We start from the raw sequence: 22,972 nt of genomic DNA on the forward strand, positions 1-22,972 counted from the left end.
GTAAACGCCGATTCCCATTCATTGATAGTAGACGCTCATCCAACAATAAATAGCCGTGGCTATGAACCACGTTGCTTCCTCCTCCCTTTCGACGCATTGGCATCGTGCGTTTACTCCCTATTGTCTCTTCCTGTCATGTCACATACGATCATCACTCTCCAACAGAACATCTATAATGCTGATCATGATCCCATACTTGTCGAAGACGTTGACGAGCACAGCGTTTCTCTTCCAGCCTTGCAGCGCTTTATCAACTCAACTCAAGGCCGCGCCGTAGGAGTGGCAGCCACGTATCGCACTGACTGTACTATTTCGTGTCTGGCATTTGCAACGCTCACTCGAGCGCTCGTCGTCCACTTTTTTCCTTCGAAAAAATCGAATCCGCAGCGGAAGAAGAAGAAGAAAGCCCAAGAAGAACAGCCTCCGGTTTCCCGAGGACGCACCCTTATACAAGACCAAATTCTATGCGACGCTGTCATCAAACTCTATGGGTACAGGATAGACAGGATCGCACTTGGTCTCTTCCTGGACCTTTCGCTTCGGATCAATGCTGCAGTTGACATCCTGTCGGTGTCTAATACTAAGAGCGGCCGGCGCTCCCTCCAGGCAATTATGGACGCCTTGGGAGGCGAGACCTTACTTCAGAAGGCCAACGTGAAAACCCTCTTCGGTCATAGAGGAGGGCATGCGGCAACGAACGACGTGGTGCTCCAGGCTTGGGCAGCATGTCGCGCTGCCACACTTCCTCGCATGACGAAGAGATATGCTGCCCTATCTCGAATCGCTACAGACACAATGCCAGATCTTGTATGTAATCTTCGTCACGTCTTCGACATATCCTCTTCCTCTAATTCACAATGTAGCATCTGAGTGCCCTGGCAAAGATCTCTCGTGACGCTGAAGTTTTGGAGTCTTCGAAGCCGACGAAAGTCGTCAACAATGTTAAAGCAGACTTCCAGTCCAAGAAGGGTAGCGTCAATCTCGAGTGCACTCACTTCCGTACTCGTATCATGAGGGGTAGCGATCAGGTGTGTAAATTCACGAGACGTCATGCCACCAACTCTAAATGTTCGAACTGACAGGTCGTCCGCATCGAAACGCTGGTCGGAGATAAGAAATCAACGATCACTGGTCGCGCATTGCAACCAAAAGGAAAACAGGCTCAGATTATCGTTAACAATAGTGGTGTACAAGCTTCGGGGAAGGTTCTCTCCGTGACCACTATCGGGAAAGGAGACCTAACACCCGCTGAATCATACAAAGAAGATGTAGTGCTAAAGGTGCTTCAAGGCACCATCACATTCACCGAACATCCATTCTTCTGTAGTATCTGGGCACCGACGTTAAACGTCCCATGGCCGGCTCCTCAGAAAACTCGCAGCGCGCCGTTCGTGTACTATCCGAGCGGTTCATTGAACCCCTCACAGCACATAGCAGTGGAGCGAATTCTTTCGCAAGCGAACAAGGACCGTATGGTGCTTATTCAGGGTCCTCCTGGCACTGGCAAAACAACAGTCATAGCGGCTAGTGTCGACAGTATCATCAAGACTGGCGATATGGAGAGTACGGTTTGGCTTGTGGCGCATTCGAACGTCGCTGTCAAGAATATCGCAGAAAAGCTTGACAAGGTTGGCTTCCGTGAATTCAAACTTCTTGTATCCTATGATTTTCATTATGACTGGTATGTCGCACCTTCCTCGGCTCCCTGTCGTCCTGAAGTTTCGTATTATAGGCATGAACACCTCTACGAGCGACTGGAACATTGCTTTATACGATCCGACGAGATCAGTGACGACATCGCTGGTGATTCCCGCCTTTTGCTCGACGCAAGAGTCATACTTTGCACGTTGAGTATGATGTCTAATCTGCGTATCGAATTCATTACTGCTGTCGTCCCGGTACAAACCGTGATATTCGACGAGGCAAGTCAGATCGAAGTAGGAGACTACCTGCCGCTGCTTCAGCGTTTCCAGCACAGCCTCCAGAAGATGGTGTTCATCGGTGATGACAAGCAACGTGAGACCCGGGTATTTGTTCCATCGACCTGTACTGACTTAGATATTAGTGGCGCCATACGGCCAAGATGACTTTGGGAAGCTACAAAGTATTTTCGAGTTCCCTCACCTCCGAAAGCGGGCGCACTTTTTGAATACCCAGTGTAAGCTCTTATCTTGACCTTATCTCTTCGTCATCATCTCAACTTGATATCCAGACCGGATGCCAGTTGTCATTGGCAACTTCATTTCCCATCATGTATACGCCAATAAATTGAAGACCTCGCACGGTAACTTCAGCAAGACAGTATGTCATTTCCTGGATGTCAAACGGGGCCAGCAGAAGAAAGCGGGACACAGCTGGATAGTACGCTTATCCCCCGCGCAATCGTGATATGTCAGCCTCACGTCTTTTGCATCAGAACATACAAGAGATAGCCGTGATTATCCACCTCGCCCGTATATACGTGAAGCAGGGCAAGCAGTACAGGATCCTCACCCCGTACGACGCTCAGAGGACGGAAATCGAAAAGCAGCTTAAATTAGCAGAGCTCCCTTGGGCAGATAAGTGTTTCAACGTGGACTCCTTCCAAGGCAAGTTGTTTCTTGACATGCTACAGGATCTGGCTGACGTTCGCCCCAGGAAACGAAGAAGATCACATCATCGTGTCTTTAGTCCGTTCCAAGGGCATAGGGTTCTTGAAGAACGTGCGCAGGACGAACGTCATGCTGACGCGCTGCAAGGAAAGCATGATCATTTGCACGAGTCGTGATTTCGTGACGAAGGGTGAAGCAGCAGCCACGCTGGTCGGACGGCTTGTTGCTACCATGGGCCCAGAGGCGTGGCTGGATGCTCGTGACGTTATCAATGGCATCTTAAAATTGAACTAACGTGGACTATTTACATTGTACTTCTTGGATGATCTTCTGACAGGGACTGGATCACTCTTGTGTATTGCACTGCATTTTGTACTATTATATGGTAATAGATGTATGTACATGCTGTACGTCACGGTCTACATAGCAAAGACTGGTTCTAGCTCTGTACATATGCATATGGGAAATTGTATTATGCGCGCTCGATGCTCACAGGACAGTCAGCGTTAACCTCCACGGAGGCTACTTCGGTGCTAAGGTCTGACACTGACCACCCGTCAAGAAGTCCATCGCTACTTCGAGAGACTGAAGCCTTCCGAGGTAGTAATATGATATCCACAATCGTGACGGCGAGTCACATTATATACGGCGCACCGACGCTTAGAAGGTGTGGGCAGAGCCGATGGTTGGACACTGCTGCCAGTCTGGCAGCTATTGACGAGCACTGGGATTGAGAATACCGTATAGTCGAGGGAGAGCTCGACATGATTATATGCGTTGGCGTTGAGCTCAGCTGCGGGTATGTTCTCCATATCGTATGATTATGCCAGTCGGATAGGAGCTTAATGCGCACATGACAGGCGGAGCGCATGTAGTCAGATAGACACGTCAACATCAGGGAATCGATCTGCTATAACAGTGAATGCCAGATACACGCTACACAAAGGAACAACTATCTTCCTTCGACTAATCTATGTTAGGGAGACAACGGATACGGTTCAGGCTGATCGATGATGAGCCAAACAGCGCGCATAACAGAATAAATTGGACGCGGCGAGTCGAGGCCGACAATCTGTGAAAAACTGTTTGATCCTCCCACTGGAGTTCTGGAGCTAGACAAAGAGCTGGAGATAGTAAGGAGGTTCTATAAGAGTGTGGGTGACGACATTGGACAAAGCAAAAGCGGCGCGGGGAGATTGTGATTCCGATAGACAATGATACTCTCGGAAGGCCGCTCAAAGGGACTGAGAACAAGGAACCACGAGGACTGCTTCGAAATTCCAGCCTTCAGCAAGCGCCCGTAGTCATGAGGCTTCTTCCGCCTCGTTGCAGAATTCCAATCGAGTCGCACTTTATTCGTTACACATTGCCACTCACCAACATCACCCTTCAAAGCCATCATGCCCTCAGCAACAAGGCTGCTCTATCAAAATCTTGTGCAAGTCGACAGCGGAACGTTGACGGCCCACATTATTTCTGAATCAGACTTGATCGAAGAACAAGATCAGTTACGCGCTCTGCTAGAAAGGAACGAGGGACGTGCCCTTGGCCTTGCTGGCGCATATTCATCCACTGGAGAGCTCGCGATGCTTGCCATCGCCGACACGTCCACGATTATCATTATCGAATTCGTGTTGAAGAAGACCAGTCTCACCAAGGGCAACGAACACGATGGAAAGCCTGCCACACCCGCCAGTGAGGTGGACAACACCGCCGCTCGGCTGTTTTTATCCGATAATCTCCTCCGCCGCACCGCCGGGTTTTTATATGCATTCAATATCGCTCCCATCGCCCTTGCGCTCTCTCAGACGCTCGGCCTTCGAATCGCAAATGCGATTGATATGCAGTGCGCAGGACCGAAGCTAACACGCGCTCCGCTCGCTACTGTTAAACAGGCCGTCGGTGATCTTCACCACGTATATGATGATAATATCAACACTGCATTTTGCAATGATACCATCAGCGAATCTCACCCCGCTAAGAAGTTAACTACTCTACATGCACTTCATCCATGGATTGCACTTCGTGCATGGATTGCACACTATATCTCGCAGCTCTCCTCGATGGAAGACCGTTTGGCGCAAGTGCCCCCAGTGGACACCTTTCGACTTTCTGACGAGGTAAGTCACCGCTTTCTGCGCGAATGACGGCACTGATCACAATCACAGGCACTAGAGTTCCTCTCTAAGAGCTGGAAGGATTCATACCAGCTCGAGCAGAAGAAGCCGACGGAGGTCACGCGCGAGTTCACCACTTCCGTCGATGACCAGACCCACAAAATCCACGCCCAACCAGACCGATACCAGGACAAACTTCGAAAGGGTCAACAACAGGTATGTCATTCGCGCGCCGTGCCTTACCTCACGCCTAATTTTATTAGCGTGCCTTAATTGAAATTGGCGAGGGTCACGGCCCGGGGCGGGGCTTCACTGTCAATGGTCAGGTTGCCAAGTCTCAGGGTCGCGCCGCCCAACTCGCTACTGGCACCACCAATCTCAGCCTCGCTGGCAAGATCATCGGCACAATCAAGATCATTGGCCGTGATGACCCTACCCAGGCTGAGACCCAGCGTGCTCAGAAGGTTCTTGAGATCCTCCAAGGTCTCATCAACCTCGAGCACGAGAACCCATGGGTCCAGCTTATTTTCTATTCCTCTCCAAAGGATGACTTCCAATGGCCCCCTAGCTGGACGGAGGAAATGAAGGATGCAGTTCCTGTCAAATTCCGGGCTGACCATGTCAGTCGTCCCCTTAATTCATCCCAGACCAAAGCTGTGAAGCAGATGCTCCAGCAGTTGGATGATGAACGAGTTACTATCATCCAGGGACCCCCTGGAACTGGTAAGACCACTGTTATTGCCTCTTTTGTTCAGACTGCCATTGCCGGTGGACTCTCTGGCATCTGGCTTGTTGCTCAGTCCAATGTTGCTGTCAAGAACATTGCCGAGAAACTAGCTGACTTTGGCTTGACTAAATGGAAGCTTCTTGTCTCAAAGGAGTTTTTTGAATATTGGTGAGTCCTTTCACTCTTGGATGCAAATCTAGGCACACTAACATACTCTAGGCATGAGCACCTCTATGCTAGGATTCGGGCGAATATCATTATCTCCGAGGACTTTGCCACACCAGGTTTGCTTCAAAAGCACCTCTACAACTGTCCGGTTATCCTCTGTACCCTTTCCATGCTCTCATCTTACATGTTTCGAAAGAATGGAGGTTTTATTGCTGCACCCCTGAGGATGCTTGTCATTGATGAAGCATCTCAAATTGAGATTGGTGACTACATTCCTCTCTTTACCTCCCACACCACCATTAGAAAGGTTTGTTTTATTGGTGATGACAAACAATGTAAGTCTTTCCCCTGCATGTCATTGCACATTCTGACATTTTCAGTGCCACCCTATGGTCAGGAGGATATCCAGGACCTCAAGAGCATCTTTGAGGTCAAGCATCTCAAGGATCACGCAATATTCCTCAATACCCAATGTAAGTTTTCCTCTAATTACCTCCCTGTTCTTGATTTTATTGTGTTTATTGTAGACAGGATGCCCCCTCAAATTGGGGGGTTCATCTCTGCTGCTATATATGATAGCCTACTGGAGTCAAACCCACAACACCCCATCACAAATGAGAGGATGGCTTGTCATTTTATCAACATTCCCAGCGAGGAACAGCCCCATGGAACTAGCTGGAAGGTGAGTCATGTCCTTTCAGTCATTTGCAGTTGATCAATCTCGTCACTCGTGCACAGAACCTTGGAGAGTGCCAAACTATCATCTGCATTGCTACCATGTTGCAAGCGAAGAAGAAGCACTTCCGGATCATCACACCTTATGATGCTCAGCGGAGCACAATCGAAGATGGGTTGAAAGCCCATGAGCTCGATTGGGAGAATAAGTGTTTCAATGTTGACTCGTTTCAAGGTTTGTCTAGTGACACAAATTGTGACCATCACACTTACTGTTCGTGGTTCATTCACGGCAGGTAATGAAGAGGATTACATCGTGATCTCACTCGTGCGGTCTACGGCGCTCGGATTCCTCGCTGATTTGCGCCGGACTAATGTCATGCTTACTCGGTGCAAAAAAGGTATGATCATCTGTACGAGCCAGAAGTTCATGAAACGGGCAGGCTGTGAATCCCTCGTTGGGAGCCTGTTAGAATACTATGATAACCACTGGGTGGAGAGGGATGAGTTGGAGAGGATTGATATGTAGACGGGCTTCCGAAGGCAAAGTTGCCATTCGAAAGGTTACTAACGGAGGTGATGAATCTGAACTGGGTGGTTTCGCGGTGATGCAGTTGGTTGTACAATACCTTGTACGATATCCATGTTTTTAAAGTTTTTCTTGGATTGAAATCTCGTTTCAATTGAGTCACAGTGGTGAATGGCGCGGTATGCGATAAGTAGGTATAGTTGTGCGGGGACAAGTCACGACATAGACATCCAATTTATAAATCGTGTAGAATTCGTGGAATGTTCGACAAGCTTCTGATGAATCGGCATGTTATCCGATCGCAAGTGATTATCTGCGGTCAATCAATCACCATCAGTAACAGGCCCTCGCGTTCATAAGCCAAGGCACGGACCTCGATCCACGCCATCAGGATCATAATCGGGCCTGCGCCCGCGTTTCTACCCCACCCACTGACTCATTCTTTCCACCTGTCAATTCGAGCTCTCCAGCCTCGTAGATCGCCCACATATCCAGGATTGTATCCGCGATATACTCCTTGAATTTGTTCGCGGAGGTGAGCGGGGATGAAAATCTGGACTCGACGCAGAATGTGATGCGATTCGGTGCTATGAGGTCTGTGAGGGGTGAGTGTGAGCTTGCGGTAGGTGTCAAGGGAAAGCGTGAACGTAAAAATTCAGAAATGAGCCGACGTCGGTCGACCTGGTCAACCGGCGGTGACATCGACATTAACAACGAACGCAGACGATAAACCATGTACAACCCCCGCTAATGTTCGACGACCCTGCAAAGCGATTCTGAAAGAGACAATTCATGCTCACAATTAATCCCATAACCATCCTCCCAGGGTGATCCAAAGCCCGTTCCTCGGAAGTTGTATCCAGCGCTCAAGCCACTGGTACTGAGTTTCCACTCCTGAGAGCGAGAGAAAAGCGGGTCGGTGAAGAGAGGGTGCGTCTGTTTTTGCGGGGGTATTGCCGAAGTGAAGGTGGTGCTTGAGCTCGAGGGAGAATCCGAGGAGGAAGCGGATGTGGATGCATCCACAGCGAGCCCTTCTAGCATCAGTTTCAGCCCTAATAAGTGCTTATCGATTCCACGTCCGGTTGCAGCTTCCCTCGTGCGCCTGTGCGTCTGGATGGCACGCTAGAGGAGGGGAAGAAGTACGCGGGGCTGATTAGTGGGTCGAACGTAGTAGACCACATGGAGAGGGAGATAAGGAAGAAATCCATAAGTCCCTTTGCCAATATTAGCGTATAAAATTCATTTGCCAATATTAGCGTATAAAATTCATTCACCTCCACCTCACGTTGGCCTCCCTCCGCCACACAACCAGCTCCACGTTCCCATTCCTTGGCAGCCTGCACAAAATCTAGCCCTTCCACACTCACACTCCTCACGCACTCTGTACGGCCAGCATTGAACATGCGCGTGAGCGCGGTCTCGTAGGTCGCTGTGAGGATCCCGCGTGAGCGGTACCAGGCGAGTTGAATTGCAAGTTGGGTGTAGGCGTCAGGTGGGAGGCGGGCTGATAGCGAAATGGTTAGTGACCTTTGCGGCGGAGGAAAGAAGGGACACAGCAGGGGGAAAATCTCGAGCTTCACCGATATAAGATTCAAACGTCCACCACAACACAAGACCCGCAAAAAAAACAACTCCAAAAGGGGAAAAACACCAGAAAAATGATATGGAATCGCAAACTCACCATTGCTAATCCAATCAGCGCCATGTTCCCCGAACTCCAAATCCCCTGCCTCAGAGTTATCAATTAAGGCCTGAGCCCGTCCTTCCGCTTCTCTAACTTGGGATTCAATCCGCTTGTCGGTCACCCAATCCAAATGAGTCCATCCCTTTTCACCATCGTCTCTCAAACGAGTTTCTTCTAAAGTAAGAGGGAGTGGCACAGGCTCTGAGAATGTTGAGGTGTCGATACCAGCAGCAACACTGTATTCAAAGACGATGCTGGGCACTAACGCATCGACAGGAGTTTGTTCGCCCATTGCACCAGTACGCGTATTGCGTTCCTGTGATAGGGTCAGGCACTTGTCGAACCATATGTTCCGAGCTTGGGGAGGGGAGCGGATGTTGTGGAGATGTGCGTGGAATTCTGCGTCGGAGTCTAATGCTGGGACGCTTGCTCGAGAGGATTGGGAAGAACTCAGCGAGGTAGGGGTTGGGTAATCCCATGGCATGGCGGTGTAGTGGTCGAAAGAGAGAGCCATGATAGACTCATCAACTGCGCGGAGGGTGGAGGCATTGTGGGTGAAAGGGAGAGCAGGTGTTGATAGTTCTGTTGGAGATGTGTTAATTAGTAACCGAACCAGCAACAAAGAAGACGAAGAATGCAACTACGCAGAAAGAAAATATAGAGCATACTGACCTCTGTCCAACGGTCTGTCATCCGACGTCAAGACGCCAATCGGTACAGCGCTTTCCCCGGCCTCTATTCTGTTGATGACATCCAGTGCTACCGCACGTATATGGCTTTCAGTGGTCTGTACAGGCAACGGTGTCCGATCATCCTCACAGACTCTTACGGTATACACAAAATCACATAACATGAGCGTGACGTCCTAGACATGCTCAGATACCGGATTCCTGGTTGCAAGGGGATTCGCTCCAGCTCTTGGCAAGCGACAGGTATTAGTGAGAAGCCAGACACCGGTGCGGGTGGTATCAGGGTCCGGATGCTGGTTGGGCATGCGGGCGCGCCAGTCGAGGACGCGATGCAGTATACACGCGGCCCGGCGCACCTGCCAGGGCTCTATACCTGATGCAGTGTCACCGCACAGAATGGATTCGGGTACGGAGGAATCATTAATGAATGTAGCCACCAGTTGGAATTAATGAGGAGTGAGGCACGCCATGAGAGGTAGGCGTAGGTCGTCCAAATATTATCGTCTAGCCAGTTGTGTGGCGAGCAAGTATCCAATTCTGCAGGCAGGGTGGGTTGGATTAATTTGCGTTGGATTAATGGAAGGACATACCATGGAGTTTGCGCTGGCAAATGCGACCGATGCCTTTCTCGAGGTCATCTGCCCATTGAACGCGTTTCGCGTAGCTGACGTCAAAGAGAGAGCGGCCACGTGCCTCGTCTTCACGCAGAAAAGGCTGACTGGACTGCAAGTGGGCGGCCCGTAGCGGTCCAGTGTCTTCCGGAGGTCTGGCGCGGGTAACCTCGGCAGTTTTGCCATCGTGCTCAACCCAGCACACCTCGATGAGACGATGAACAGGGATAACTTCGGGCGGTATCAGAGTGGTATACGGCCGCCTAACGATGTCCTTGAGATCATGCCAGTCGCGGCGGTGAGCAAAGTCAATATTCTCGTACACGTGACTCAATTATAAAATGATTTGACACGCGTATTGATTCAATGATTGCTTCTTAATCATAATGGGTGAACCCGCCGCACCTGCAAACGTCGTTAAATGGATCAATGAACAACATCCTCGTCCACTAAACTATCAATCAATGGTTTGCATTTACCTTTCCATTAATATTTATTCACCCGCAGGTTTGGCTTCGTGACTGTTGTTCATGGATTGCGGACTCCTACTCCCTTTCTCCAACCTCTACAACAGACTTTCCCCAGTTTAAATCACATGTAACTTAGTTTTTTTCAGTCTAGCCTCGCAGACTCGACCCTGCCAAATACTGGTCTCCCGCAAGACATCCATGCCATCAAAAGAGGTCGCGTTTCAGGTCCTCCCTGTCTCGTAGAAATTCGTGCCATCAGCGACGTTGCCCACACTGCATTTAGCTTGATGAACGTGAGGCAGAATCGCGTGGATCGAGCGGACTTAGCCGGCCTTGTGAGGGAGGGTCAAGAGGATGCAGAAGAGGATGAGGGCCCAGTCCCAAAATATCCGAGAGCTATTTTGCGTCTCGAGCTCACCGATGGTTTCACAACTGTCGAGGCTGTGGAATATCGTTCTATACCACAGCTTGAACTTGGCGTCACTCCGTTGGGGTACAAGGTACGTGTTGGTTGATCCCTTTGTGTCATTTGGAATTACGCGTCGTTAAAATTGTCAGGTCCATCTGTATACCCTCACGGCTCTATATACTGCAATAATGACTACTTTCATAATATTGTGTACTAGTATGTACATCCGCGCTCACCAAACTACTTTGAGCTGAGTTGTGACCAATTGCCGGCACAACTGGCAATTGGCGCACTGGCAAAACTTGGCAAAACTCCCAGACACATTGCATACTACTACTGATTATTACATCGACGAGATACCCTTCATGGTCAACAGAGACTGCACATCCCATGACAAACCATCCTCTGAGTCAGATCCCACCTGCTGAACATCATCTGCGAAAGCTGCGGGGATAATCCCTTTGTCAACCTGTTCCAGCTCTGTGATGTCGTACGCCTTTTCCGCCAAGATCTCGTACCCTTCCAGCTGGGGATCAATAGCTGATAGGAATTCCGCAATGCGTTGCTCAATCTCGTCAAAGGCAGCTGCAACCTCATCCTCTGTTGAGCTTTCCGGCCCCTCCAGTTCGTCGTCGACCTGGCTTTGGCTTGCCAGTGGAGGTGTCCATGTGAAATTTGCATTGAGATCTGTCGCCAGGTCCGTGTCAATTGACACTGGTATTCAATATCACCACTTCCCTCAGTGACTGCGAATCATAGTTTTATTGACGAAAAAGACAAAATACAATCGTCACCTAAAGTTCGTCAGATCTCATTAACGTAGCTTTTTATACACTCTCAGGCTCCTCGTCGGTCCCTGACAACGGATTCGAGCTGGCATTGACCTTGCTTCAAGATCTTAGGTGGCAATGGGCATTACGGATATCATCAGTTCGAAAGGGTGGATAGGTTCTTCCTACATCGCCATGAATAACAATATTCAGTATATAAAAGCAAGTGGTCTTCCTACTGTCCCATTCGGATTTATTTGATCCCACATCACATCCTCACAAATAACGTGTTTCTCCTTTGTCCTCGGCGTTGTCGCTGCTTTGACAGCAAGAAATGACCTCTCTTTTGCTTGCATGCTGGCGAATGCAAAGACTGGTGACTGGCATAAATGTGTGAGTATGAGTAGTTTGTGACCTGGATTTGACCACATGACTCACCGGCATGGTACTACTGGTAGTCCCTCCTTGGATGCATTGGCTACTAGTGTATCAGTGAGTCGCGTTTCTGCTTTCCCATCGGCGCAGTGGTTGATGGCACGATGCGCGAGTTGCTAGTAGTTTGTTGCTGAGTTGATCAATGTGCTTACTTCTGAAAATTCCACTGTCGCTCGAACAATGGAGAACTTGGAATAGAGGGGATCTCAAACATTTGAATACATAAAATATGACTGAAGTACTTACAATTTTGTAGTCTCGTCGTAAGCTTGAACATAGAGTACTGCCACGCTTGCCGATATCGACTGTCCAGTGTCTGTCCAGTCCGGACGTGCAGTCACCCCAGATCCGAACGTACTCCCTTGTTGCTAAGTAGGCACGAGATACGTAGATAATCTGTCGACCCTCCTGGCTTTTCTTTTGGATCCCCTTCTCTCCTCTTCAAAAGGCAATTGAAAACCGTTGGTGTAGAGAACCGCAAACGATTTGAGGTGCCGATATACTTCGGCAGTCACTGCCAACAGGCTTGAACTGCAGTCGTTGTAGGTAATTCGGGTTAAGCAAAGGAGCATGTAAAAAATGATACGAGCAACAGCTTCAACATCAGCTACATGAGAGGATGTCAACTTCAATATGCGCAGGGTGGTATGTTGAAATGACTCGGCTATAGGGTCGATGTCGATATTCGCACCATCCACCGATATTTGCAGCTCTTGCAAGCGGGGGCATCGACGGAGTACTGCGAATGATCCGCGAAATGTAACGGTAGGTGGACGAAGATGTGCCAGGCCCTCTAATTGCAGAGTTTGGATGTGCGGCCAACTTGACATGGCTTTCAAAAGAAGGTAGTTGTCAAGGTAGATGGAGCAATTAACAGGACGCAGCTGTACGAAACAAAGAATGTGTGTAACCGTCGCATAGTTGCTTGAGTGGTCACTAAAAGATTCGATTTTAATATATTGAAGAGTCTGGATTACTTTGCACCGTGACAGTGCATGGCAAAGCTGCTCAGCTTCTTCCCAAGACAAATCACCGGTTGTCGAGAACACTTGTAGCGAGAAAAATTCAGAGTGTCGCATGGACCGTGATAACATCCATGGCACTTCTGAACCGCAGATCCTTGACGTTGAGGAAAGGTACGAAATTGTCCAACGGGCAAAGGACTTTACCTTCGACGTCTCCCTCCAACCCCCGAATCACCACTTTGAGAAGGGTAGGGAGGTTGAGAGATGTTCCCATGCTACCAAGTTCGGCGGTGGACAATCAAGAGTTGCGAGAGTATTGCATGAATAGATGGCGTCAGATAGCGGGACAAGTAATCTGCAGTGTAATGACAGATCACGACGGATAAGCTCTTCAGGACAGCACAGCGGGTCACAATGAATTTCAAATCGAAAGGCAAGTTGGCTGGAAAACAATGACGCAGCGTAGGAGGCAGGAAGAGATGCAAGTATCTGATATTTGTACGTCGTTCCAGCCAGGATAATTACGGCAGTCTTGAGAACTATGTCTCGATAGGAAGAACCGCGGGAAGGTGGATATATTCGTAGGTGAATACATGCATTGAGCGCACACGGGCCGCATAACGCAAAAATTGGCGGGCCTCGTGCTCAGATAACGGTTTGATGTCTTGGGAACAGAAGTGATGCCCTTGAGTACAGAGCAACAACAGTTGGTTTAGGTGGTTTGTGTGATAATGGACGAAAAGAGATGAGCATAAGGATACCGCATAACGAGTCTGCACTTGCATTTGCGTCGCCAACGTATATCATCTGATGGAGCCTCGGTACACAGCCTAGCAGTGGTTCTATCCCATCCATGTTAGCCCAAAGCCAATCCGTTGCGGGCTCATGGAAAGTTTTACACGTCCTTGCACAAGTTGCAAGTGCCTCAAGGGACTTAAGGGATGTGGGAGACAATTCGGCAGATGACGATGCAATTTGGTTGAAATGCGTGAATATGTCCAAGAGGACTTCTGAAATAAGCAGAGCCCGATGCATTCTACTTCATTTTCGTGGCGTTTGTAGTGGTGAACAAGACACAACGACTTGTCTTTGGCGTGCCCCCTAAGGCTGTAGCCACCAAACATGTGATCACGTGGCACAGTTCTGAGTACAGTCGGAGTTCGACTTTCAAGCTGGTCCTCCGAGTCCTCGTCCAACAAGGGAACACACATTCTTGTGTCGTGAAACTAAATTGAACGTCCTCAGATGATAGGGACCTCATTTGTATGACGGTTTAATGTTCGGGTAAAATCACCTAGGTGCATATTAATTTGCCGTTGCACAAGCGCCTCAGCTGCGCTTCTGCTCGGTGCCCGTGACTAATGTTGTACAGCCCTCCGGAGTGATACGCATGTCTTGCTCCATGAATATTGAATGGTGAGGTGCAGCACCTTGATGTCGGATTAACTTATGGCCTAGCGGGCCGCACGTTATAGCGTCCTGTAATCCCGTGCCCCACTCATCCTCCTCGCCCGGTGCACCCAGTTATAGGTTAATGCACCGAGAATACCCCGATATGTCCCCGTGACGTTGTAAATGGTCCGTTATCAATAATTAGCACGAGCATCCCATATCATGAAAGGGATATAAGCTCGAGGTCACTTTCAAAAGCTGTCTTTGTTACAAGCTTCTACATTATCCGCAGCAAGATGCAGAGTATTCCTTGGCCAGAGCGATTTGTTGACTTGAAGCGCCAGATCGTCGAGGCTACGCCCGACTATGAGCAGCGTCTTACAGAATCCTGGAAGGATCTCCTCCAAGAGCTTGACAGGCGTACTACAGATATTGCAGAAGCTGGCCCGGATGTGAGCATCCATTATATCCCTGCTCTTATGCAAGTTGACCGTATACACAGTATATCCCCCAAGTCCAGTACAAGGACCTTGCTACACTCTCTGCTGAGCAAATCAATATCATTCGGCGCAAGGGTACCGTCGTGATCAAGGACGTTGTCGATGATGGTGAAGCTCTCGGGTGGAAGGCTGCCCTCGAAGACTTCATCAAAGCCAATCCCCATATTCAAGGTATGGATTAAATGATCCGAGTAATAAGTTATTGATTCGGCAAACAGGATTCCCCGAGCAGGACAAGCAATTCTTCATGCTTTAGTAAGCACGTTCTTCAATAATTTTTGAAAGATGTTAAGATCACTCTACTAGTTGGACGCGTTCGCAAGTGCAAGCTCGCGCACACCCAAATGTCCTCAAAGCTTCCGCATGGCTAAACAACCTGTACCACGTCAAGTCAGGCAAGCCGCTTGAGGGTGTTGACCTTAGCGTTCCCCTCGTGTATGCCGATCGATTCCGTATTCGCCATCCTGGCCCAGGATGGACCAATTTCCCGCCTCACGTCGATGGTGCGTTGCAAGATACAAAAATCGTTTAACTTTGGAATAGCTGAGCTTATGCAAGGTGGTGCAATTGAGCGCTGGGAGGATGAAAGCTTCCGTAAATGCTATGCTGATATTCTCAGTGGTAACTGGCGCGCGCATGATCCGTATGAGCTTGAGGGTCGTCTGGATGCCCGGAGCTCGTTATACGGTAGACCAGGACAAGTAGGGGTCCCTTGCGCCCTCTAAGTATGGCTACCTAATCTTCATTTTTAGGCGACGATATTTAGGTCCTTCCAGGGCTGGTTGGCCATGAGGTTTGTATCCCACGGGAATTTTGTCCTATCCGCAAAGCGAACCTGACGTGGTCATAATTTCAGCGAGGCTGCTCCGACACAGGGGACGCTCCGGGTGTTCCCTGACCTCATGCTCTCAAATGCGTACACCATTCTACGCCCATTCTTCCGCCCCACCGTCCCGCTCGACTCGGAGGATATTCTCAAGCCAGAGAGCTGGGTGTTTGGTACGTCTGCTTATTTGAACAGTATTAGCTCAAGCTGACTTCATCGGAAGACATCTCAACCCCCGACTTCCCCGGTATCTTAGTCCTGGAAAACGGGTTCACTGGCCCGCGCCCGACGCCAGAGCAGCACCCGCACCTCATGCTCGAGAAGACAATGACGTCCGTACCCAAGGTCAACCCGGGAGATATGGTTTTCTGGCACTGCGTACGTTGTTCTTTTGTCACATTCCATCATTTCATATACGAGTGCTACCCGCAGGATGTCGTGCACTCCGTCGAGGAAGAGCACACCGGTACCGGAGATTCAGCAGGTACGCTCTGTATTTTGAATCTATGGATCACCCCAATGCAAACCGATGTATTTCAGTGATGTACATTGGCGCTGTCCCACAGACGCCCATGAATACCGAGTACGTCAAGAAACAAGCAGAGACGTTCCTCGCGGGCATCAACCCTCCCGACTTTGTCAAGGACAAGCCGAACACCGGATACGTTGGCTTGGGTGTCGATGCGGATGTGAAAGAGCCTATTGCACGAATTGCGATGGGGCTGCCGATCCAAGTTGCATGAACATTAATTACCATTATAAGATGAGCGAGGTAGATATTCTTGTAAAACTAGTACTAAATTCAATAGAGGTGCCGAGGTGGGCTGACAGCGTCTATGTAGATTTTGTGGAGTGGATCAAGATTTTCACGTTCCCAGTATTTGGGCTAAGAACCGTTCGCCAGAATAGATCGTTAAAGTATGAACAACCTTAGCAGCTTCAAGATATACAACATTTAGAAATACAACAGCATGATGTGTAAATGATCGTAATGTTCCAAAACATAAATCCCTTTGATAATTCCATAGTGAGGTGGAGAAAATCTACCAAGGCTGATTAGCATTTAATGGTGCAGGCCAGTCGGGCAAGTTCGTCAGTGCAGCATTGCAGGACTCGCGCACGCGTCGCTTGCTCACAGCATCTCCTGATTGTCTATAAGAGGAGTGAACCTCTTTCAGCTGGAACGCAGAGGCTGCAATGGTATCTGCAGAAAGTGCAGCATGAATACTAGCAATACTCGCAGTAGGCGGCAGATATTACCATGATTCGAGTTAGCTTCTTTCACGATCTGGAGGAGTGGGTGAGCAAGTCCAAAGCATTCGATGAGGAAGCAATTACCTTCTTCCACTTCTGAACTTCACTGCCATACGCCTGATAGCCAGTTGGGTCAAACAGACCGGGTTCGCTGTTTCCACCCATCTGCTGCACCATCCTCTCTGCCTCTTGCTTGCGTGCAAGCCAGGCTGCGCTGAGTGCATCACAGGCGTTGGACATCTGCTTCCACGTATAAGGATCCCAAGCCTCCAATTCTGATTTATGCTGGCGGATATAATCCCGAGGGTGCATCGCACCGCCGGGATTCTGGCTTGCAAGGTTGGTGGGCTGGGACTGGGACCTATTATGTGAAGGCGAGGGACGCGGGGCGGCGTATGGGTCGAACTCAGAGAGGTAACTTGAAGTTGGGGGTTGCTGCTGAGGCTGGTAGCCACCTTGGAAACCTCCGTATTGCTGCTGCTGAGCATACTGGTTCTGGTACCCATTAGGGTATTGCTGGTAAGGCTGATGGAAGTCTATTTGAGGCGCTAGCTGTTGTCCAAAAGGACTAGACGGTTGAAAAGGCATGCCGGTCGGCTGTGGGCCGAGTTGCCTGATGAGACATAGAAGAGAAGTATAACATCAGCCTGCGGCACAGTACATACTATGCACAATTTACATACCCCAAACCGTAAGACGTAGACGCATACTGGTTCTGTTGATATTGCTGTGGTTGGTTATAGGGCGTCTGTCCTTGAAACTGTGGAATTTGTTGCTGTTGGAACTGGGATTGTTGCTGATAACCAGCATCATAGGACTGGTAGCCCACCTGCGGTGGCGTCGGCGACGAGGGAAGGGTCGATGCAGAGATATCGGGGAAGCGGGCATGTGCGGGTGCAGCATCATTCAAGAATGGGTTGTTAGACGTCTCAGCTTGGAAGCCGTTATACATGTCCGTCAAATATAAACACCTGGACTATCACGTTAGATGGTATAAAGGTGAGTGGAAAGGATCAGATGAGAGTTGTGACAATCTGGACGTTATCGTGGGTAGTCGCAGCTCGATGGTCACGATGTGTGGCACCTCAGACTGCGGCAATCCTGGAAAGTACTAGGAGTAAAAACTATTGTTCAACTTTATTTCGTACTCGGAACTCCTACTAGTAAAATCTCTTTCGAACTCGACATGCTCATTGACTATCAAACATGTCCGACACAATCCAACTCAACTGCTTATTTCACGAAGACGACTCGGACCCCCGCAAAGGCACCTTCGTTCCCAGCAAGACCATGGAAATCAGCATCCCCCAGGAACTGATTAAGCAGTAATTAGAGAAGTCGAATTCATAGGTATTAATTCTGATGCTTTTATCATGTACAACGTGAGTGGTTCCCAAAGTTAAGAAGAGTGTACTGCTGATAATGTGATCAAAAGGTTGACGCGTACATCACTGTCGGTGCGCCTTGCGCAAAAAGCACCATGCGAAACAGGATGAGAGTTTACCCAGATGGCATTGGAGGCTCTACGAGTTGACATGTGGGGAAAGCCAGTCAAAAACACGGACATTGTCAGGACTCAGCATCGATAGTGCACATTCGTACACCTTTATCGACCTTCAAAATAACACGACGGCATTGCGACGTGTAGCTTTGGATGTCCAAAGTCGACTACTTGTATGACACCGCGCTTGGTTACATCGAGTCAAATGCCAAGATAACTCGGAAGTGGAGGAACCCAGCCTATATCATTATAGAACAGCCTGGGATAGGTAGGCCAATATATTGGCTATTCATGACGCAAATGATAATTTTGTGCTTGATGTCGTTATTCGTAGGTAAGTCATTAATGTTCCTGGTTTACATCCTCCTCCAGCGACTACAAGTAGCGAAGCCTGTTGCTCTTTACACTTGTGATCCTTGGTACTTCTTATTAGACGAAAATGGTGTTACAATCCATACAGAGTATGACTGTGAACCTCTCGAAGCCCTTGATGATATTTGGGCGCCGTCGGACTGATGCTGGCACTATAGCTCGTTTCCCTGCTCCCGCTTTGATGGGAAGCTCAAAAACTGTGATCATTCATGCTACATCACCATGCAAGGACCACTGGCATCAATGGGCAAAGGAATATGGAGCTCGCAGATTCGTGATGGATGGATGGAAGACAAAGGAGCTTGCAGCACTCAGGTAGGTGATTTATGCTGCTTGAGTGAAGGTTATCTAAAAGCATATCTAGCAAAGGCATGCTCTTTACGGACAAGAGGGTGTTGCAGATATCCTCCAGCAGGCAGCAAAATAGGGCCCTGCACCCCGGGACCCTCTTAGGATAATCCGCAGCCGAAGAGCCGTCTGCCCTCTATCCGATCAGACCGCGGCCGCGTTCGCCTGTATAAATATTCCTGAAGGAACGATTATTTTACTTCTATTTGGTCTGCCTACGAGTGACGATGTGAAGTGAAGCCTCGTACGTCCCCACCACACTTCTCAAAGCAATATTGCAAATCTCGAACACTTTGTAAGTCCCACTGGATAGTACGAGGTATCGTTCTAGTGACATGCGTTTAAATGGTGCCGCTGTGTGGCAGGTCCTTCGTAAATGTGACCCCCTATCCCGACTCGTCGACTTCCGTGGTGAAAACTAGGCAAGCCGAATCATCCCCACCGCTAACAACCACCGAACCTTGGAGTCCCAGGGATGCGCTGAGTATAGGACCATGGTGCCCAGTGTGCTCCTTGACTAGTGTGCCAGTGCGAGCATCCCACGTGCGGAGCGTATTGTCTGCGGACGCTGACACTATCAAGTGACTTTTTGGTGCCGGGTGAGCTAACAGTGAAGTTACTGCGTCCTTGCAGAGTGTCAGCAGCAGCCTTCCAATACAAACGTCAATTTACCTGATGCTCGAGAGTTGCGCGGAGTCTCATTGTGGTGAGGTCCCATACACACGCTTTTCCATCAGTCCCCCCAGTGACTACAACACCAGGACTGTTTCCCGTTCCCGTGAGATCGACAAATTGCACAGCTTCAACGCTCTCCCCCTCAGCGTGTCCCCCAAGGGCGCCGACGACTTCACCCTTGCTGAGACTTACTATACGCACACTCCCCGACGTGCCACCAACAACTGCGAGCGTAGAAGAGGCATTAATTGCAAGGGATGTAATGTTCTCGAGATCAAAACGGGCGTCCTGTGGTGAAAGTTTGAATATTGGCGTTGGCGATCGCGGATCCCAATATATGAGAGTTCCATCCTCAGAGGCGGTAACTACCCGCTTGCCTGGTGAAACGAGAAGTTGATGCTATTTTATTTGGCTCCAAAATATCGGACATACCGTCAGGCGTAAACTCGCCACATTGAACTGGACCACTGTGTCCGGCGAATACCTGCATGGTATTTCCTGATGGCACTATTTACGTCAGTAGATCGAGGGGCGGCTGGTATATATTTTACACACATTGCCACAACCAAACTGTAGAATCGTTGGAACCTGCAAGTAAAATTGTTCCGCGGGGATGCCAGCGTAGCCACTGAATTCTTGTCAGTATGTCAATATGATCGACGGGGCACACCGATACACTTACAATCACTTCATCTGGACCCTGAAGCTCAGTCAAGAACTCCCAATTTCTGAAGTTCACTGTGCCAACTCTTCTCCATATCCTCACCTTTCCATCCATCCCTCCAGTCGCGATCATCTGACCGTCGGAGCTGAAAGACGCACTGGATACGCTATCCGTGTGTCCAGTCAACTTCACAATAACTTCTCCATCCGTGATATCCCATATGTATCCAAGATCATCTTCCCCCCCGGAGACTGCAAGCGGTTCCGTGGGATGACATGATATAGTAAATACAGAGCCATTGTGAGTGGTGAAGTGCTGCAGCGAGTTGTCCTTCACATCGGAATCCCCAGATGGAAGATTGCCAACCCCGTCCTCTGCTTCTTCATCCTCGTCCATAAGATGGTCGCCGTCATCGGGAACTTCTGCAAGGACATCGCCCGAGTCGATGAACACGTCCCCTTCTTCCTCTTCAATATAGTCTTCTGTTTCGTGAGGTGCCGCCATCGACAGCCTCTGGATGATGTGGTCGGCGTAGTTTTGGAGGAGATGGCTGTAATTTGCTGAGAAATCTCCGGCTGAGTAAAGCTGAGCAATATAGCGAAAGACTCGGATGATAACGAAAAGATAATAGCCACGTGGTTATCTACAGTAGAACAGCCGCTGACTAAGGCAATAGCATCCAGTGGTTCTTGTGCTTAAATTTAAACTCGAAACTCCACGTCGCCTCTCCAGGTTTTTCATATTGTCCAAACATCATGAGGTTGTCATTGTCGCTTCTTTTCGCGGGACTGTTGGCTGGCGTCAGTGCCTCTAACGTTGTGGAACTCAACCCGGACAATTTTGACAGTGAAATCGGCAAGGGGAAGCCTGGTTTAGTTGAATTGTGAGTTCGGCGCGGTACATCCTAAACAAAAACTCCTTTCCTGAACTTCCGTTTCTAGCTTTGCCCCTTGGTGGTACGTCGTGTACTCTCATGTGAACGCTCGTTGATGAACACACCTTGCCACAGTGGTCACTGCAAGGCATGTGCCCCTGTAATATCACGAGAGCAAGCACTTACGGTCACTCTAGAACCTCGCACCCACGTACGAGCAGCTTGCAGATGCCTTTGCACACGCAAAGGACAAAGTGGTTGTCGCCAAAGTCGACGCTGATGGCGTCGGCAAACCTTTGGGGCAAAAATACGGTGTCACTGGATACCCCAGTAAGTTCCCATATGAATTTTCCATCAATATCATACTCAGTAGTTGAGTGCAGCTTTGAAGTGGTTCGACGCGAATGGCAATATCGAGCCTTACGATGGCGGCCGCGACTTTGATGCCCTTGCTTCTTTGTGTGTTCACCATATTTATGGGCTCTGTCCGTGCTAATGTATTCTTTCAGCATCACCACGAAGTCTGGTGTGAAATCGAACATCAAGCCCCCACCACCCCCTGAAACTTTGATCCTTGACGTTCATACCTTCGATAACGTTGCATTGGACGAAACAAAAGACGTTCTTGTCACATTCACCGCGCCATGGTGCGGACATTGCAAGAGCCTCAAGCCAATTTATGAACAAGGTATAGCATTAATCTTTATTCATCTGCTAATTTTCCTGACACATGCACACAAGTTGCAATTGACTTCAAACCAGAGAGCAACGTGCGTACTATCCGATGATCTACTTATTGTTTCACCTCAGCATTGCTCTTCTGCAGTGCGTTGTTGCCAACATTGACGCCGATGCACAACCAAACAAGGAGATTGCTGGTCGCTACGGAGTGTCATCTTACCCTACCATTAAGTTCTTCCCTCGTGGCGGAAAGGAAGTTGAGGCCTATGAAGGCCCGCGCACTGAACAAGCCTTCGTTGCTTTCCTCAACGAGCGCTGTGGAACTCAGCGCGCCGTTGGCGGCGGTCTTAACGATGAGGTAAGTCATGTGCAAACCGGTAACCAAACATTAGCTGAACAAGTTTAGGCCGGTCGTATTGCCGAACTTGATACCCTTGCCCAGAAATTCTTGGGCGCTGCTGGTGACGCTCGTGCTTACATTTACAAGGAAGCTTTGACGCTCTCTGGATCGCTCGGCGAGACGGCAAAACACTACATCCGTATTATGGAGAAGGTCGTAAACGACCGTGAGTCCTATATCGAGAAGGAATCTAAGCGGTAAGCCACTCGCCGTACCTGTGGGCGTTCAACTGATCATGGACCGATTATCTCCTTATCAGCCTCGCTTCTATTCTCAGCAAGCGCACGATATCACCTGCTAAGCTCGATGAGATTAAGATAAAGGCCAACGTCCTGAGCGCATTTGTTGTTCAAAAGCTGGAGGAGGCACAGGAGAAGGTTGAGAGTGTCATCGGTAGAGCTACGGCTGAGCTTTGACGTTTGCACGTTTGATCATATCGTAAGAGTGAAGGACCCACACATTTTGTTAATCTGTATGCCGCATCTATATAATCTGAGTTTCACGTCCACTGGCCGGGAATACTGCCCCCGTGGCCTCCGTGGGCCTCCAATCCAGGCTGCGGTGATTTCCACTACCCACGTCATCATCCTAATTAGTTAGACCGTTAACTTAGACGCCGGGTGATGAACTAAAACAGGAAAGCAG

The 22,972-nt window shown here is 49.3% G+C and overlaps 10 protein-coding genes across 10 annotated transcripts; 6 read left to right on the forward strand and 4 right to left on the reverse strand.

Annotated features, from left to right (window-relative positions):
• Positions 1 to 61: 61 nt before the first annotated feature.
• Positions 62 to 3,225, forward strand: EDB91DRAFT_1117104 (P-loop containing nucleoside triphosphate hydrolase protein). The gene is given in 9 exon segments (XM_041318007.1): positions 62 to 807; positions 864 to 1,028; positions 1,083 to 1,681; positions 1,733 to 2,016; positions 2,066 to 2,158; positions 2,213 to 2,361; positions 2,381 to 2,382; positions 2,398 to 2,400; positions 2,422 to 3,225. The coding sequence occupies 9 exon segments, from the start codon at positions 136 to 138 to the stop codon at positions 2,765 to 2,767; spliced, it is 2,313 nt and encodes a 770-aa protein (XP_041180234.1). The 5' UTR covers positions 62 to 135; the 3' UTR covers positions 2,768 to 3,225.
• Positions 3,226 to 4,654: 1,429 nt separating this feature from the next.
• Positions 4,655 to 6,578, forward strand: EDB91DRAFT_1048480 (P-loop containing nucleoside triphosphate hydrolase protein; the record flags this gene model as incomplete). The annotated part of the gene is made up of 7 exons (XM_041313406.1): positions 4,655 to 4,711; positions 4,760 to 4,924; positions 4,972 to 5,603; positions 5,655 to 5,938; positions 5,984 to 6,076; positions 6,131 to 6,285; positions 6,342 to 6,578. The coding sequence occupies 7 exons, from the start codon at positions 4,655 to 4,657 to the stop codon at positions 6,576 to 6,578; spliced, it is 1,623 nt and encodes a 540-aa protein (XP_041180235.1).
• Positions 6,579 to 7,200: 622 nt separating this feature from the next.
• Positions 7,201 to 9,977, reverse strand: EDB91DRAFT_1235964 (Choline/Carnitine o-acyltransferase-domain-containing protein; the record flags this gene model as incomplete). Its single annotated transcript, XM_041321388.1, has 10 exons — positions 7,201 to 7,403; positions 7,608 to 7,743; positions 7,831 to 7,929; positions 8,112 to 8,311; positions 8,489 to 9,073; positions 9,164 to 9,356; positions 9,444 to 9,553; positions 9,574 to 9,717; positions 9,771 to 9,878; positions 9,905 to 9,977. The coding sequence occupies 10 exons, from the start codon at positions 9,975 to 9,977 to the stop codon at positions 7,201 to 7,203; spliced, it is 1,851 nt and encodes a 616-aa protein (XP_041180236.1).
• Positions 9,978 to 10,177: 200 nt separating this feature from the next.
• EDB91DRAFT_1235965 (uncharacterized protein) lies at positions 10,178 to 10,776 on the forward strand (the record flags this gene model as incomplete). The annotated part of the gene is given in 3 exon segments (XM_041321389.1): positions 10,178 to 10,258; positions 10,299 to 10,388; positions 10,408 to 10,776. The coding sequence occupies 3 exon segments, from the start codon at positions 10,178 to 10,180 to the stop codon at positions 10,774 to 10,776; spliced, it is 540 nt and encodes a 179-aa protein (XP_041180237.1).
• A 2,523-nt stretch (positions 10,777 to 13,299) lies between these two features.
• EDB91DRAFT_75817 (uncharacterized protein) lies at positions 13,300 to 13,913 on the reverse strand. Its single transcript, XM_041328304.1, has one exon. It carries the CDS (start codon positions 13,873 to 13,875, stop codon positions 13,486 to 13,488), a length of 390 nt encoding a protein of 129 aa, XP_041180238.1. The 5' UTR covers positions 13,876 to 13,913; the 3' UTR covers positions 13,300 to 13,485.
• A 615-nt stretch (positions 13,914 to 14,528) lies between these two features.
• On the forward strand, positions 14,529 to 16,301 carry EDB91DRAFT_1048770 (uncharacterized protein; the record flags this gene model as incomplete). Its single annotated transcript, XM_041313427.1, has 10 exons — positions 14,529 to 14,684; positions 14,735 to 14,903; positions 14,951 to 14,987; positions 15,039 to 15,235; positions 15,291 to 15,433; positions 15,485 to 15,525; positions 15,589 to 15,731; positions 15,782 to 15,936; positions 15,991 to 16,042; positions 16,099 to 16,301. The coding sequence occupies 10 exons, from the start codon at positions 14,529 to 14,531 to the stop codon at positions 16,299 to 16,301; spliced, it is 1,296 nt and encodes a 431-aa protein (XP_041180239.1).
• Positions 16,302 to 16,394: 93 nt separating this feature from the next.
• Positions 16,395 to 17,909, reverse strand: EDB91DRAFT_1117128 (uncharacterized protein). The gene is made up of 4 exons (XM_041318008.1): positions 17,496 to 17,909; positions 16,897 to 17,425; positions 16,819 to 16,846; positions 16,395 to 16,762 (listed from the first exon to the last, which is right to left on the reverse strand). The coding sequence occupies exons 1-4, from the start codon at positions 17,762 to 17,764 to the stop codon at positions 16,602 to 16,604; spliced, it is 987 nt and encodes a 328-aa protein (XP_041180240.1). The 5' UTR covers positions 17,765 to 17,909; the 3' UTR covers positions 16,395 to 16,601.
• Positions 17,910 to 18,466: 557 nt separating this feature from the next.
• Positions 18,467 to 19,143, forward strand: EDB91DRAFT_1245669 (uncharacterized protein; the record flags this gene model as incomplete). The annotated part of the gene is made up of 4 exons (XM_041322579.1): positions 18,467 to 18,581; positions 18,648 to 18,782; positions 18,844 to 19,000; positions 19,050 to 19,143. 4 exons carry the CDS (start codon positions 18,467 to 18,469, stop codon positions 19,141 to 19,143), a joined length of 501 nt encoding a protein of 166 aa, XP_041180241.1.
• Positions 19,125 to 21,031, reverse strand: EDB91DRAFT_75849 (ribosome biogenesis protein Sqt1). Its single transcript, XM_041328305.1, has 5 exons — positions 20,391 to 21,031; positions 20,264 to 20,336; positions 20,141 to 20,215; positions 19,706 to 20,085; positions 19,125 to 19,659 (listed from the first exon to the last, which is right to left on the reverse strand). Exons 1-5 carry the CDS (start codon positions 20,874 to 20,876, stop codon positions 19,420 to 19,422), a joined length of 1,254 nt encoding a protein of 417 aa, XP_041180242.1. The 5' UTR covers positions 20,877 to 21,031; the 3' UTR covers positions 19,125 to 19,419.
• A 40-nt stretch (positions 21,032 to 21,071) lies between these two features.
• EDB91DRAFT_1117141 (protein disulfide isomerase) lies at positions 21,072 to 22,899 on the forward strand. Its single transcript, XM_041318009.1, has 10 exons — positions 21,072 to 21,255; positions 21,314 to 21,328; positions 21,382 to 21,394; positions 21,444 to 21,576; positions 21,630 to 21,705; positions 21,756 to 21,934; positions 21,988 to 22,016; positions 22,073 to 22,285; positions 22,334 to 22,524; positions 22,587 to 22,899. The coding sequence occupies exons 1-10, from the start codon at positions 21,128 to 21,130 to the stop codon at positions 22,741 to 22,743; spliced, it is 1,134 nt and encodes a 377-aa protein (XP_041180243.1). The 5' UTR covers positions 21,072 to 21,127; the 3' UTR covers positions 22,744 to 22,899.
• The last annotated feature ends 73 nt before the right edge of the window (positions 22,900 to 22,972 follow it).

Source organism: Suillus paluster (assembly GCF_016628075.1).
Source record: "Suillus paluster strain FC165 chromosome Unknown EDB91scaffold_11, whole genome shotgun sequence".
Classification (NCBI taxonomy): Eukaryota; Fungi; Basidiomycota; class Agaricomycetes; order Boletales; family Suillaceae; genus Suillus; species Suillus paluster.